Source organism: Triturus cristatus, chromosome 5_2, assembly GCF_964204655.1.
Source record: "Triturus cristatus chromosome 5_2, aTriCri1.1, whole genome shotgun sequence".
NCBI classification, from domain to species: domain Eukaryota; kingdom Metazoa; phylum Chordata; class Amphibia; order Caudata; family Salamandridae; genus Triturus; species Triturus cristatus.
This window is the reverse complement of record NC_140588.1, coordinates 270,744,669-270,760,887: the sequence shown is the minus strand read 5'-3', so window position 1 is coordinate 270,760,887 and position 16,219 is coordinate 270,744,669. Positions and strand designations below refer to the sequence as shown.

The 16,219-nt window shown below is 43.7% G+C and overlaps 1 protein-coding gene across 1 annotated transcript in view; it reads left to right on the top strand.

The window, feature by feature from the left end:
• DTNBP1 (dystrobrevin binding protein 1) overlaps positions 1–3,435 on the top strand; it is a 516,522-nt gene extending 513,087 nt beyond the window's left edge. The window contains exon 10 of the mRNA XM_085607033.1: positions 2,935–3,435. Within this exon, the coding sequence (XP_085463159.1) occupies positions 2,935–3,188 (254 nt within the window). The 3' untranslated portion in view covers positions 3,189–3,435. The remainder of the gene's footprint in view (positions 1–2,934) is intronic.
• The last annotated feature ends 12,784 nt before the right edge of the window (positions 3,436–16,219 follow it).

Below are 16,219 nucleotides of genomic sequence, written 5' to 3'. Positions count from 1 at the left end.
GGAACGTTTTAGTTCACTGTGCTCCCTTTTGGCCTTACCAGTACTCCTCGAGTGTTCTCAAAAGTGGTGGGAGCACACCTTCAGATGTCAGGGGTGCCATCCTTTCCTTATCTCCGCAACTGGTTGTTGAAGGCAGGGTCACCCTAGACAGTCATCAACCACCTCCAGAATACAGCAAGCCTACTGTCATCTTTGCGGTTCACTGTCAACTCCTCCTCAGACGCTCCCTTTCATCAGATCCATTCTGGACACGGTTCGGTCTTGTGCCCTTCTACCAGGAATGAGAGTCCAGGACATTCAGGTTATGATCCTGATCTTTCAGCCTCGGTCCTGTATTTCCGTAAGATCAAGTCTGAGGCTGCTGGGACTGATGGCCTCCTGCATCCTGCTGGTCGAACACACCAGGTGGTGTATGCAGGCTCTGCAGTGGTATCTGAATTCTCTGTGGGCCGAACATCAAGGAGCACTCTCCGACCACGTTCAGATTTCAGAGTGTGAAATAGCAGTGGTGGCTATTGGACCATGATTGGGTGAGCAGCAGACCTCTCTTCCTTCCCCACACTTAGCTCACAGTGGTGACCAATGCGTCCGTTCTGAGCTGGGGTATCCACCTGGGAGAGGTGGTGATTAGAGGTCTCTGGCAGAGTCCTGGCTGCATATCAGTCTTCTGGAGCTGGGGGCCATTCTCTTGGCACTGAAAGCCATCCTACCGTTTATTAAGGTGAGGCTGGTACAGGTGTGCACGGCCAACACCACTGCCATGTGGTGCTGCAACAAATATGGCGGGGTGGGGTAACGAACCCTATGCCAGGAGACCTTGCGCGTCTTGAAATGGTTGAACCACCACAATATCTTCTTGGTGGTGATCCACCTGGTGGGCTCACTGAACACCAAGGCGGATTAACCTTACCGTTGGACCTGGCGCATCACGAGTGACCGTTACACCCGGAGGAGGTGCAAGGTCTCTTCCGCGAATAAGGAGAACCTTGGCTAGCTCTATTCACCACTGCTGAGACAGCGCAGTGTCAGCACTTCTGCACGTTGGAGTTTCTAAGGCATCTTTCAATCTGAAATGTGTTCCACCTCAAGTGCCTTTCTGCTGATACCACTACTGCCACAAGTTCTCAAGAAGATCAGGACAGACCAGGCCCAAGTCATCCTAGTGGCTCCGGATTGGACAAAGAGAGTTTGGTATCCAGAACTCCTATGTCCTGCAATCAGGGTGCCCCTCTAGGAGGACCTGTGGTCGCACCACCAGGGAAGGGTTCTGCACCCAGACCTTCACAACCTCCACCTTCTTGCATGGAGACAGCTGAACACCTTCAGCCTTCCTCCGAAGGAGGTTGATGTCATCTTGGCAGCCAGGCATCCCTTGGCTTTGACTGTATACACCTGTCGTTGTGACAAATTGGTGGTCTGGTGCAGAACTCACCAGGTTGGCCGCCTCTTGGCCAAACTGTCTAATGCTTTATAATTTGTTCTGCTTCTTCCCCAGCAACGCCTTGCTCTGGGCCCAGTTAAGAGTTATCTCTCGGCCTTACAGTTGCCTGATCAGCTCTTTTTTTGTTTTTTGTTTTTATTAAATCTCCATTTGTGAAGCAACACGTTTCTCCCTCTGTTTGTGATGCTCTTGTAGGATCTTAATCTTATCTTTACTTATTTAATGTGAAATCCATTTGGGTTGCTCCACAGCTGTCCTTCGCGGCTTCTCACCATTAAAACTGTGTCCCTGATTCAGTCACCTCCGCACAGCATGTGAGTGAGCTTCAACCTCCGTGTGTTCATCCACCAGATACTACCTTAATCCTCGATAAGCTGGTTCTGCGAACTAGAGCCTTGTTTCTACCAGACGTTCTGATACCGTTCCACGCCGGTCAAATCATCCTACCAGCTTTCTATGCACCGCCTCATCCTTCTAAGGAGGAGGAGAAACTCCATTACTTGGACCCTAAAAGGGTGCTTGGTTTTTACATTGATCATCTCAAATACCACCAGGAGGGCGATCAGCAGTATGTGGGGTTTGCTGGAGCAAAAATAGGCAAGTCTGTGCAGAAGCATACCATCTTGCGCTGGAACATGCTCTGCATTAACATCTGCTACACACTGGCAAAGAAGCAGCCTCCCCATTCCTTGTAAACCCAGTCCACCAGGATCAAGGAAAGCTGCTACCACTGTGTTAGCATGCAGAGTCCCTGTCCTAGACATCTGCCAGCAGAGCTACATGGGTGTCCCTCCATACTTTAACGAAGCACTATTGTCTGCACAGCCAAGTGCAGGACTTGCTGGTTTTATTCCATTTTCTGCCTCCCTCTTGTAGGTACTGCTTTGTTGTCTGTTCAAAAGGTTAGGAATCTGGGGCTAAAAGTCTCTATCAGAAGAACAGGTTACTTACCTTTGGTAATGCACTTTCTGGTAGAGACTCAAGCGGCAGATTCCTCACCGATCCACCCATCCTCCCAGTGCTGCGATTGGACTGTTCCCATTTCTAGGATCCAAAGTCTGGGAATCTGCACACTGGTCCATCCATTCACTTTTGGGAATCGGGGGGGAGGGGTGGGGGGGGTGGGGGGGATAAATCTTGAAAGAAACTGGCGTCAGCACACAGTAGGGTGGCACCTATATAGAGGAACAGCGTCCCACGACTCCACTTTCTGGAGTGCAGAGGTACTGTGGAAAAGTTTCCAGATCCAGTCTGACACCTGGAGAATATTCAAATGGTGAGGAATCTGTGACTAGGTACAGTCTCTACCAGAAAGAGCATTACCGAAGATAAGTAACTTGTTCATCTTGTGCAAATAACTCGTCTCTCGCAGTTGACTTATGAATTAAATTCGCCATGATTTTTTCTCTTTGGGATTTATTTGTTGTACTTCTTGTCCAGGGATGAACATTGTAATGATGTCTATATTGTGTTTTCTTTCTTACTTTGTAAAGGACAAGACTTGGACAACTTTCAGAATGAAATAACTATTCATGTTCCCAGCCAGACAGAGTTAAGGCAGAAGCTCTCTTCTTTGTCATCCAACCAAACCGACACCGTCTGCCAAGATATAAGTGAAGACAGCGAGTCACCCATAATCCAATCTGATGAGGAAGAAGTGCACGCAGACACCACACTGGCGGTCATACCTAGTAATGTAAATGCAGGTTCTGATGTCAGCGACGAAAGCGACTCCCCAAATGTGTAAATGATGCCACGAAGCCAACACAAACACATTAGACATTTTGTGAACGATGATAGCTTGAGCGATAGAGGAACCCATGATGTATGCATATATCCGCTAACCCATCAACACCGCCAGATGCACTTTTACTTCCTGGCAGGAAGATTTTCTACAAACTTGTGAGCTGTGAATGGAATTTGGTGTACAGTAATAGCCTATGAAACACGTTTTGTGTTTCTATGATCAAAATAAAGTAGATTTTTTAAGAGTATCGCTTGTGTCCTGGTACAGTATTGTACTCATTGCAGTGTGTTGGGCACTTTAATACATGTCCAGATTGTAGAAGGTGTGTTGTGTAGGTTGCATATTTTTATTGCCACATACTATGCAGAGGTTCACAAAGAAATATAAGTTGTTAAAGTCAGCAAATACATTTGTCTAGTATTTCTCTTTTATACTTTCACATGCTCGTTAAATATTCCCACTTGTCTGGAACGTCATTGTTTCTTTTGCTGTCTATATACTATTTCAAGAAGGCCAAATACTGTGTGGAATCTTTTTCTCTTAACAAGGTAGTTTTTTTCCTGTTTCGCAGTGGTAATACGTTTCCCCCAAAATACTAATGAATCATGGGTTACTGGAAGACTTTTTTTGCAGCTCCTTGCTGTTGCTGCAGTCGCTTAAGAAAGAGGCGTCGTGGCCTTGAAAAAAGCTGAATATTTCTGAACACTGTTTTATTGTAAAGAAACAATTAGCAAAATGTTAACAATCTGTATATAAAAACTGAGCATTTACATTAGAACAGCCTTGGGGCATCTGCACACTGTATTTATTCATTTTTATTTATTATGGGTTGTTTATAAAGATCTGACATGACCTTGTTGCAGGGCACATAGCAATAGGCATACATGGCCCACATGCACGTTCTGCACTACTGAATATCGACGCCAACAATATTATGGCCTACTAATATCGAGCAAAAACCAATGATGGACGGAGTGTTGAACATTGCAAGCACTCACCCCCAGTCAACTGATCTGGGTTTAATCCATCACCATTCTTTAGCCCACTCTGCCACCCCAGTTCAGACATGGCCATATGCAAATCAGTCTGACCCTGTGCCTCATGGGAACAGTCCAGCCCGAACTGCCAAGCCATGTCTTCCCTGGACCGGAAACAAGCTTCCTAGGACCGGTTTCTGGCATTTCAGCCGTCTTCAGGGAGGCTTGCTTGAATCCAGTGGCAAAGTGAGCAAGGGACTCACGTCTGAGCATACCCTGCCAACTTATGGCGAACTAATATCGAGGACAGAATATCGAAAGGTAGGTGCATATAGGGAAGTATAGAGTTACTATTCCTATCTCCACATCTGTTTACCTTGAAGATATATGTACCGCATAGGTACTTGTATGTGAAGATAAATATAGAAAATCTAGACTTACCAGCTGACGCATTCTGCTGCCCATTCAAAGGCACCATGGGACGCCCATTGTCTCGCAGCAGTTTTAACCCTTTTTCATAAAAAGCAACTCTCACATATTCAGCCCTTTATGTGGTGCTCAGCCGGTACATTAGAGCCCAAACAGCTTCCTGGATTTTAAATCTCCTCGAACATAGGCAAGATGATATGCACTGCATAGGCTCACCATGAAGTAGATGATAACTGACCTAGTAGCGTAACCAAGATGAGTGGCAAAGAGTAAATGTTCTCTATGGCGATACAAATCAAGGCTCTGTAATCGACATACACCTAAAAAGTCCCCACCAGCCCTTCCCTCAAAAAACAGAGGAGAGGCTGTATGGGCAGATGTAGAAAACATTTGGGTAGTGTTCCAGGCAGTCATTCATGCACTAGTTTTCTGATGGATACTTCTAACTGCAGGTTCCTCACCTTAGACTACTTTCAGGTGCCAGACTGAATCCAACAAAATTTCTGAAGCAGTGCTCCTGCAGTCTCCCCAGTCTTTTTGAGGCTGTGGATGTGGGTCTGGCAGGCAGCGTGCCGGCCATTTGGGGCATCACTCTTTAACCTTCAAGCAACAGCCAACAAACTACTTTAGCTTGCCCCTAGTGGTGCATGCCAACACAGTGAGGGGTAGGATTTATAGTTTCCTCCCAGGCTGGCGATCCCTTAGGACTAACAGATGGGTTTTCAAAAAATCAACGTGGCTATGCCCTGCCTTTCGCCTCACCAAAGATTCTCCCCACACCCGAGTGAATTTCAGACAAGCACATGCCCATTCTGCTACAGAAGGCATGAATGTTACTCTCCAAGAGTTCTATTGAAATTTAAACATACTTGGAAAGGGGAGAGGGTTGTTGTAAGAAATTGGGTTTCTGGTTGGCAGAGGCATGCATCCTGTCCAAACAGGAACCACAATCCTAGTCAAGGTAAGTCACAAATACACCCTAAATTAACCTGTGCTCACCCCCTGGTCGCTTGGAACAGAGCGGTCAGGCTTATCTTGAAAGGCCATGTGAAGGTTAGCAAGCGCTGGTCTAGTGGACTGCCACCTGGAAATTTTTAACAGTAGTCGGGCAGCAGCATTTTGAAGAACCTGAAGTCTAGCCAACAGCCCCTTCTGAAGACCAACAAAAAGGGTGGTGCAGTAGTACAGCCTGGACAGAATGAGGGCAGAGACCACCGTTTCTGAATGGGCTCGGGAGTAAATGGGCAGATTTTTCAAACAATTTTTAAAATGCGAAAATGGAGGAGGAAATCACAGTGATCTGATATCTTAAAGAGAGCTTAGCATTGAAAATTACCCCTAAGTTCTTGGCTTTTATGGCTGGGTGGGCAGGTTTCCCAGTTATTGGGGCCACCAGTGAGGTGACCAGAAGTAAACATTGGATCCGAAAAGCAGGACCTCGGTCTTTCCAGAGTTCAACCTCAGACAGTTTTCCTGCATCCATTTGCTGATCTGTTGCATGCACTGGTGAAATCTAGATGCAATGTCCTGAATATTGCTTAAAATTGAAACAATAATCTGGGTGTCATCAGCGTTTGACACCATGGCAAACCCAACGGATTTGATGAGTTCTTCCAATGGGGAAACATAAAAGTTAAAAAGAGAAGGGCTAAAGGAGGAGCCCTGGGGTACCCCACAAGGAAGCTGAAAAGGGTTGGATACTGAATTGCTGATTTCCACTACTTGCTCTCGATCTGTTAAAAAGGATTTGAGAAGGGACAGACAAGATGCAGCAACCCCCAAATCCTGAAGAAGGCTGATCAGGAGACGGTGCGCTACCGTGTTGAATGCCGCTGAGAGGTCTAACAGGACCAGTGCAGCCTTGCTGCATTTTTCCGCTGTGTATCTGATCTGATTTCCTCTGTTGCATTAATAAGAGCCAGCTCAGTGCTGTGCTGGGGCCTAAAACCGTACTGGGAGTTGTCAAGCAAATGATTCTTATTGATAAATGAGGTGAGTTTGAGATTAACGATTTTCTCAATAATCTTTGCTGGTAGAGGCAAGCATGCAATAGGCTAATAGCTTCCAGGGTCCGAGGTGTCTAAATTTGCCTTTTCAAAAGAGGTAAATAGAGGCTTTCAGGCACATGCATCAATGTAAAAACCGGTCGCAAACGGGCAGATTCTCAGAATCTGCCCCTTTGCGACCGGTATGTTTGCATTTGGGATACATCATCCCAAATGCAAAAATCGCAATTTAAGGAATCTCTAAATTGTGATTCCTTAAATTGCGATTGCATTTAAAGAATCCCAAATTGAGATTCCTTAAATGCAATGTATGAAATTGAAAAATTTGCGATTTCGCTAATAGGGGGAGCAAATTACCATGAAGTTGAACTTCATGGTAATTTGCAAAAACTTTGAAAAATGCACTTTTGTGCATTTTTCAAAGTTTCATGTTGTGCACACACATGCCCTTAGAGCATGTGTGTGTGCAACATATGTGCAAAGATCAATTTCAGGGGTGCAATAGGGTGTCATTTTGACACCCTTGCACCCTTGAAATTGCATGAGCAATTTGCGAGTACCTACTGGTACTCGCAAATTGCTCATGCAATCTCCTATTCATTCCTATGGGCCTGGAGGCCCATAGGAATGAATGGGATGGCATTCCTTAATTGCGACTCACAATTTGCGAGTTGCAATTAAGGAATTTGTAGGAATCGCTATTTTTATAGCGATTCCTACATGCATAGGCTTTTGCAATTCCTTAATTGCGATTCCTTAAAAATCGCAATTAAGGAATCGCAAAAGTCTTTATTGATGCATGTGCCAGTTAGTTTTTTAATGAGTTGGAAAGACCCCTGTCTGGAAGATTACGTTAAAAACGTCAGTCAGATAGGATCCTATAATTTCTGGGACTAGACCAATGGTGTTGGCGGGACAAGGATCTGTTGGGGAGTTAGATTTAGTAGTCCTAAGCAGTTTGACTACCTGATCCGTGGTGGTGGCAGCAGAAAAGGAATTACGATAAGAGCTATTGCTAGGAAGTGGGCAGGAAAGTGAAGCTGGGCGGATTGACCTGGGCTCCATTTTTAGGTCGAGCCTTGCTCGACTTTAGAAAGGGAGATTTCAAAGTGCTACCCTGGCCTAAAGCTTGCGTGCATGTGCGCGTGAACACGCGCAGCCACCATCTGCCTTTCTTATCTCGTTGTTTTACAGTTACGAGCCGTCATGGCTCATTAAGTGCTTTCGCGCGCAGTGCGCGCGCGCACACAACTCCCTCCACCTCTCTCCCGATGCAGCCCCCATCTATGCATACCGCGCGGCCAATGATTAAACATATTACTGCAAAAACTTCAAAACATGACTGGGGACAATAGCAGTGGCAAACTCAGCCTAGAACTAATAGAGGTTGTACACCAGCGCTACACAACGCGAGTCTGCAATAGTGACAAGGTTTCCAGTTATAGTGCCCCCTGCAGGTAAGCAAACAAAAGGTAAAACAAGTACCCACACAAACTTTGCAATTAGGGGCACCCATATTCTTTGCAAATCATTAGTTTAGAATTATATTGTAATATTTTTCGATAACCTCCCTCAATGCAAGGAGTCTTTACAAGCCACAATTCACAGAATGTTATGTGTTCAGTTATTAAACCCTGTCTAAGATGACACACTGCTTCTTTAAGACAAATGTTGTATCACAGTTAGTACATATTCCCTGGTGCTGGTGCTGTTTGATGAATTTCAAAGCGTAAATTATGTACTCAAAATTAAGAAGCTGTTTCGCCCATATAGTTTGTGTTAACTGGAACTTATAACTGGTAGAATTGTTCTCCACTGGTGTTCACTTAGTATTTTACACAGCATCTTCCGTACTACGGTACATCAGCCCCTGTTCCTCCCCTAGCATGAGTGGATGTAAATACACAAACGGGCACTACCCACTCACTGAAGAGGTGGATAGTCTTAAGGTGCTACATACGTGCTTTGTCAACTCTGGCACAACAGGGACACGTTGTGAGTAGGTGCACACTCTGTGAATTAGAGCTTCACAGGAATTTGTATATCAAAGGTATTTCCATACCCAAATTGGACTTGGGTGCATGTAGGACTCATTTTGCGAGTGTAAAGTCTCGTGTTGTACAGGCAATAAATGAATGTTACATTTTCAATGTGATTTACTCATGCATAATATGACACCTCTATAGTCTAACATGAAATGTGAGCAAACCTGCTCTGACTGATGGGGAGGCGGCGGAGTGCCAGAGAGGGGGATGCTTTAGCAAGAAGGCATATACCCACAAAGTTGTGAATTTGTGGATATGCAAAAACTATTTACCCTTTTCACCTCGGAAACGGATGGATATTTATTCCCTTGCAATGGCAGAAATAAATCTGTATCCAAGGTGAAAATGCGAAGGTAATATCTCCAACATTGGAGGAAATGTAATGTAGAGTGAAAATTAGTCCCCACAGCGAGAATAAAAAAAATAAAAAGTTTTAAAGTGTAGTTGCATTATTGTGAAAACGTTACACGTGAATAAATGTACACCTCTTGCAGCACGGGATGCGAAAGGCCATAAAATGCCTTCCCAAAGGAGGAACTTGGAATGCTCAAAAACATTCCAAAATGACCGCAGGGCAACTACAAGTCTTGGGGCATCAGGAGTACTCCAAGAATCCTCTGTGAGAATTTTAAAAAGTCAGAAATGTACCGCAATCACACTTATAAACAAACTGGTACGTTTCCTTTTTTTTAGGTCGAGCCTAGAACAGCGCATGCGCTGTTGCTCGACTTTTAGTAAGGGGATTTTCAAAGTGCTGCCAGCCGCTTGCCTCAAGCTTGAGTGCATGTGCACGTGAACGCGCGCAGCCGCCATCTGTCTTTTCTCCGTCACGGGTAATGCTTTTTGGGTTTTTTTACTTCACACATCCTTACTAAAGAACTAACTTGCATTCCCTTTCTAGTCAATCGCTTTACCTTTTCAGGCCAGCAGAGAGCGCTATAGGCCCACGCTCCTCAAGAACGCAAGCATGCCTAATGTTTAGAAGCACCACTTATTTTTGTTTCCATCTTATTTTCAGTTAGAAGGACTGGCTGTATTGCGCTGTTCCCTGTTATGCTGCAAATACCTCTTTGCGTGTCATTTAGCTGCTAAACATATTCTGTAGCTCACACTTACATCGAAAAAATATCTGAAATGTTATGTTTTTGCAGGAGTTTATACTACCAAAACAAATACAGAGGGCAACTTCGCCGTTGGAATGATAGACTGTAATAACTATTAAGAAGTCGGAACTCCATTTAACAAGCGTTTACAATGCAATGGTCTCGGCATTGGTAAAGTTAGAGCTATTGGCATTGCTCATGACATTATTTTTGTTTATCTTTTTGTTTTTAAAACATTTAAAGAAACGGCATTGTCACGAGCAATGCCAATAGCTCTAACTTTAACAATGCCGAGACCGTTGCATTGTAAATGCTTGTTTTTAAAGGTACACAGGGTTCCTCCCAAAGCTCAAGGTTTTAAAATAATTTGGCCAAAGACTGTAGGTTTTTCAGGCAGTTCTGAAGAGCCACTCGTAAAATAAAATACAAAATATAAAATAAAAAAAAGTACAGCCTGTTAGGTATGCCTTTCCCCATGGGAGTCCCGCTCCAAAATTGGAAAATCCAGGCATGTTGCAGAATAATTTTGAAATAAATTACCTACAAAGCAGAGGTGTTGCAGGCACTTTTGAAGAGGCCCTCGTGAAACACTGAAATACTTCGATGTGTATCATACAAGACTAATCGTTACTAGGAGGCCTTGGGAAGGGGGTCATCTCAATGCTCCAAAACTTTGTGAATAACTTGGAAATATGACGCAAAAATCAATTTGATTTGATTTGAACTTGGAAATATGACGCATTTTCAGCCCAATTGAACAAAATGTTGTCTAACCATTTATTAGTTGCATATGAAGTTTAAGTAATCTTGGCATGCAAGTCGACATGCTCTCCAGCCTTTCTAAAGAGGGTTATAGCATATTTGTTCACTTCTACCTTCCCCACGCCTCACAATGCACCCTATTTGCCCCATCCAAGTTGTCCTCGAGTACAAAACAGGTTTTTGTAAAACAATCGAAATAGCGTGACTGCATGCCGAAGTTACGGTAGTGTGGTGGATGATGCACTATCAAGTACTTGTGTAAACAATACTTTAATGTGCGGTCATCCCGTTCCAAGATGTCCGCCACGGAGCGGTAATGCCCCGTCCTCTCTCTATGTCCAGGGCGGGTTACGCCGCTGGCGCATCTCCGTCTGTGAATGCGGAAGCGGCGCGGCTGGTGGCCGGTGGCGCGGTTGTTGTTGGTATCGCTGCGCCGCAGACAGAGACGGAGACAGCGGAGGCCGGTACAGAGAGGAACGACAGCGAGAGAGGAGAGCCCCAGCACGGACCCGACATGAAGTTCGTTTATAAGGAGGAGCACCCGTTCGAGAAGCGGCGGTCCGAGGGCGAGAAGGTCCGCAAGAAGTATCCCGACCGTGTGCCAGTAAGAATTGGGGCAGGGGAAGGGGCATCGAGTGTGACCAGACACCCGCTCTGAAAAGACACCACTGCCTTTCTCCGAGGTCAAGAAGAAATGCCTCGGAGAAAGGCAGCTGCGTTTCCGGATTCGGGGGCGTGTTTTTCTGTTATCTCCTCTTGCCATTGGCTGGAGGAGATAATTAGACTTCTTGAAAAAAACACGCCCCCGAATCCGAAAAGGACGGGGCCTAATCGGAATGACGGACCTCTTCTCCAATGGCTGGCCAGCATTCAAGAGGCCAGCCAATGGAGAACAGGGGAGAAGAGGGGCGGGTTCAAGCCCCTCTTCTCCAAGTCATTAAATCTCGGATCAAGACTGCGCAAGCGCAGCCTTCGAGCCGAGACCTAAAAAGCATATTTCACACCCAAATATAAATTTGGCGGGGGAAAAACGCTCTTTGAAAATGTAAATGTGCAACTGTGGATCCGAATACAAAAAGGCATAGGAACATTTGAAAACTGCTTCCACTTTTAAAGCAAATTTCTAACCTTCTAATTTTTTATGGCTTCACAAAAGCACCCCAAAGCTTGTCCTGAAATTTATGACTGCCACAGGCTTTCTGTAGTATTGCGGAGCATAATTTTAATCCTGGAAAATTGCCACTAGGTGTAAAAATTTGCATTTGAAAATCGAACGCAAATGCACCTTTGCACATGTTTTTTTTTTTTGGTTTGTTTCTCACAGGGAACATATTTGTTTGCTGGACAGAAACTCATTGCATATGCCCACGGGAAATATTTTCTTTTGACAAAATATTTCTAAGGTGGGAAACAATCAGTAAGATGTGTGTGACTACACACAAAGTCACATCTATGTGAGTTTTCTTACCAACTTTTGAAGTGTAGCCTTCTAAAATGCCCAAAACCCAGCCCTTATCTATTAGCTAGTGATTGTGGCTATACATTCATACTGTAGAATTTCATATTCATAATGGTACTTTGTGAATGTAAAAGTTCACCATTCTGGACTGTTTCCATCGTGATTTTAGAATTTACAATTTCAAAATATTTCATTTTCTGCCCTTAGGTTATACTTAGGTGCTGCGGTTGCCGAGTGGTCCTGTGTTTGTGTCACACCATTAGTGTCCTGGATTTTTGGCCAATAGCACTGTGCGTTATGAAACATGGAGTTGGATTTTTTACTTTATACCTATGGGCTATAAAATCCCAGCTTGCAAAATATAATTGGCTTAAAAATCAGCACTAGCTGAGGGTGTCACACTTGTCATTGTGCCACTTGGCAGCGATGTGATGTGCACAACGCTATGAGAGTTGGTCCTTTTGTGAGTTGAACCATTTTTGGTATCTTAAAATGAAAAATGCCTAATTTTACAAAATTCCTTCTCTATAAAAAAAAAAATTCTACTAGGTGTACATAATTTGGAAGCATATTTTCTAAAATGTTCCAAAGGAAATTAAAAGACAATGCATGCAAAAGTACAGAGATTACAGAGGCAGCTCAACCCACTCACTGTGGTGGTGCATGTGCTGTGAAGCAAAGTAATCGCACTCGGAAACATGCATGAACTTGGGGGGGAGGCAGCAGGTAGGTTTAGGCATCTAAGTGACCCACCTACCAGTATAGTAAAGTACCCTCTGTTTGTCCACTATATACATTTCCTTGTGAAGTTTGTGTTTGTCCATCACATGCATTTCCTTATGAAGATTGTGTTTGTCCACCATATGCATTTCCTTGTGAAGTTCATTGCCACTTGTGCTGGATTGGTAATCCTGAATGTGCAGATGGCCGTGGACCTTACCTAACGCTCATGGTGCCCATCGCCATGATTATGAGGGAACGTCTTATCACTAATTTCTGTCGAAAACAGGAGGTCCAGGGGATTGAAAAAATATATGCCTAAAGGTGACTTAAATTGGTAACACATAAGGAGTGAAGAGAACATTTTCTGTCTTGTGTCCAAACATGTCCAATGATTCCCCCGCACCTGAAAGAGAGCATGGATTTAACAGAGGGAGCTGCTGACCAGTTTGAGATTTCTCAGTTGACCAGCGATCTCATATGAAAGCTGCAGATGTGTGTTAATTGTGGGGAGCTTTTGGAACGCCTTCCATGTGGATTGGGTTCACCACGATGAGTCTGCATCAATCCACCTTAAAATGTCTTTTAGAAAAACACACTGGAAAAATCCTCCAACATTATCCAGAGAGGAACATTGCGCATCAATCCAACTGTTGACTTTACCCTACCCCGCCAGCCTCTGTGAGGGCTGATGCTCACCAGTGAATCCACTTGGAGCACTGCTGCCTTCTAATGGCTACTTTTTTACCTGACCATTCTGATTGTTGGCTTTCGACATTTTTTATATTTTTAATTCAAACCTTATTTACGATTTCCATTTCTCCCTTATGCATTTTCTTCATTTTGTCTTATTTTCACAATGAAGATATTATCGAACCACTTAAACCTGGTTTGGACCTTAAATCATTAATTTCTTTAGCTGTCTTGTTGGTTGGTGAGAAATTAAATCTCACACACGTTTTCTGGGGAACACCTGGCAAGTTGGGCTGATGCTCCAATTAGTGAAACTAGCTTGTCTATGTTGCTCCTTCTATTTATGTAGTACGGGAGCTCAGTCACAGCTCTTATCTGGACAGTGACCTCGGTCTTGCTAAACTGAAGTTTCATTCTCTACACTTATACTGTTTTTTCTTTTATGTACATTAAATAGAACATTTTATTTTCACCCAATAAGCGAGCTCATAACTTTTATTATTGTTTGTCTGAATGAACAGTGTTGCCAATATTAGCCTTCTCTAATGGCCTAGAATACGGATGGCTGTCCTAATAACATATCCCATTCTTGGCAGAGTTACATCTGCTAGATACATTCCTAAAAGTATGCATATTTCCATTTACTATTGCCCACAGTGGGTGCCCCCATTATTGCATGAGCAAGGCTTTTAAGATCTGTACCCAAACACAACACACAAATGTGACATTCTAGAGTATTTTTTTTTAAATCAACAATTACTAGTGGAAAGGAAGTGTGTTTAAAGTTTTAGAAACACTTAACTCATGTCATCCAAAGAATGGTATTTTATAACTAAAAGCTGTGTAATCTTATGGACACGTCATTAATTAAATTCTAGTAAATGTCGAACTGATGGTTCCAATCATAATGTGGTGAGTTTAGACATCCTGGGCTTTCAAAACATGCAAATAGTACAGAACCTAAAATGTTTGCCTCACTACAGTGACTTCCAGAAGCTAAAGTTTGTTTTTTGAATTTCATGGCTACCATCAAAAGTATTACAATTATATGGCCACATAGAATGTGCACCCATGTGCCAATGTTAAACAAGCATTGGCATAGCCAATAGGTCTCGCCTTTGGGACCTTATAAGTATTTAGTTATGCAGCACAATATCCTTACTGCAACAACATTAACTGTTGCATGGCTAAACACTTATAAGGTCCCAAAGGCAAGACCTATTGGCTATGCCAATGCTTGTTTTTAAAGATCAGGCGCCAAGATGGGTGACTCATGCAAACATTTTAGCTAATCAAACAGACATTCTGTTCATAGGTCAAAGAGGGTCAAAGGGAGGGGTTCGGATGAAAGTTTGTCCAGGAGCCTCCTAAGCACCGATGACTTCATGGATAACTTCAGAAGAATTGACCTTGTGTGCTGATCCTGACCCCGCGTGCATCCTCCAGTCCCGGAGACTTCAAAGCGGGGCGCCCCTCCCGCCCCGCGGATAAGACCGCTATCTCTTATCAACACAAGATGACAAAGCAGCCAGTCCTGGTGCACACAGACACACATCTGCAAATACATTGTTAGTTTGGCTTTCTTTTTATTGATTAACGATTTTCGAATATTCAGCTTATTAGTTAATTGTCCCAACTGTTTTTAAATTGCTTGCATCAAAGCTTAAGGCAAATAGGGTACTGCTTTTTTGTTACTACTCATGCCAATACTAAAGCAAACATTCAGATAAAAATACAGTCACCGTATCGCGGCAATCTTCCCGTAGGGTTCAAGTACACAGTGCCTTGAGTGTAGGGTTTACATGCTCGGCAGTAAAAGCAGAAGGAATGTCAACATCATGCAGCAGGGTCGAAGTAATGCCAATCTCTGGCACGTTACAAAGCATCTTGACGTGTAAAATGCTGACCAGTTATGAAATGAGCTGACCTGAGATAAAAAATGAACAAGCATTGGCATAGCCAATAGGTCTCGCCTTTGCATCTTGACGTGTAAAATGCTGACCAGTTATGAAATTAGCTGACCTGAGATAAAAAATGAACAAGCATTGGCATAGCCAATAGGTCTCGCCTTTGGGACCTTATAAGTGTTTAGCCATGCAACAGTTGATGTTGTTGCACCAAGGATTTTGTGCTGCATAACTAAATACTTATAAGGTCCCAAAGGCGAGACCTATTGGCTATGCCAATGCTTGTTCCCATTTACTGAAAAGGCATTGTAAATCTCTTGAACCTTCTGTTGAAAGAATAATGCTAACATGTTACAGAAGGTTTGATCAATAGCGGAGTTCTTTTCCTATGGGAGTCTGGAAAGATTTGTAAGGTGGCAAATAGTTCTTTGGGGCAATTACTGGCAGTGTTTATTTTATCGACAAAGCAGCTTGACTTAGCGGAAAAAACGTTTTTCTTTATACTTCACAATCATCATTCTATAAGTTTCCTTCTCCGCATCATCATAGTCTCACCTCTAACGGCTTCGTGCCTACGGTGTCGGAGGTCTTAAAAAAACCAAGGCTCCGAAGGCCTTTCTCCACAGCTCCGGCCATCTTTTAGAGGAGCTAGAGTACTAACTGCTAAATGGATCCAGCCATGGTCGTCGACAGAGGCTGACTCCGGATTGTTAGCCAGCAGGGGCCTGCTATTGGTGGGGAGTTCCTTTAGTTCGTTTGGGTCAATAGAGTGCCAAAGCCGTCGCTTGTAATTATGCAAAGGGATATTCCCTGTTTCCAAGGCCTTGGGAAGGTTAAGATCTAAACGAATGGTAGAATGGTCCGTCTAAGCGATTTGAAGTGAACTAGTGGGTAAGAGATAGGGGTTGTCTGTAAAGATCCCATCAAGCA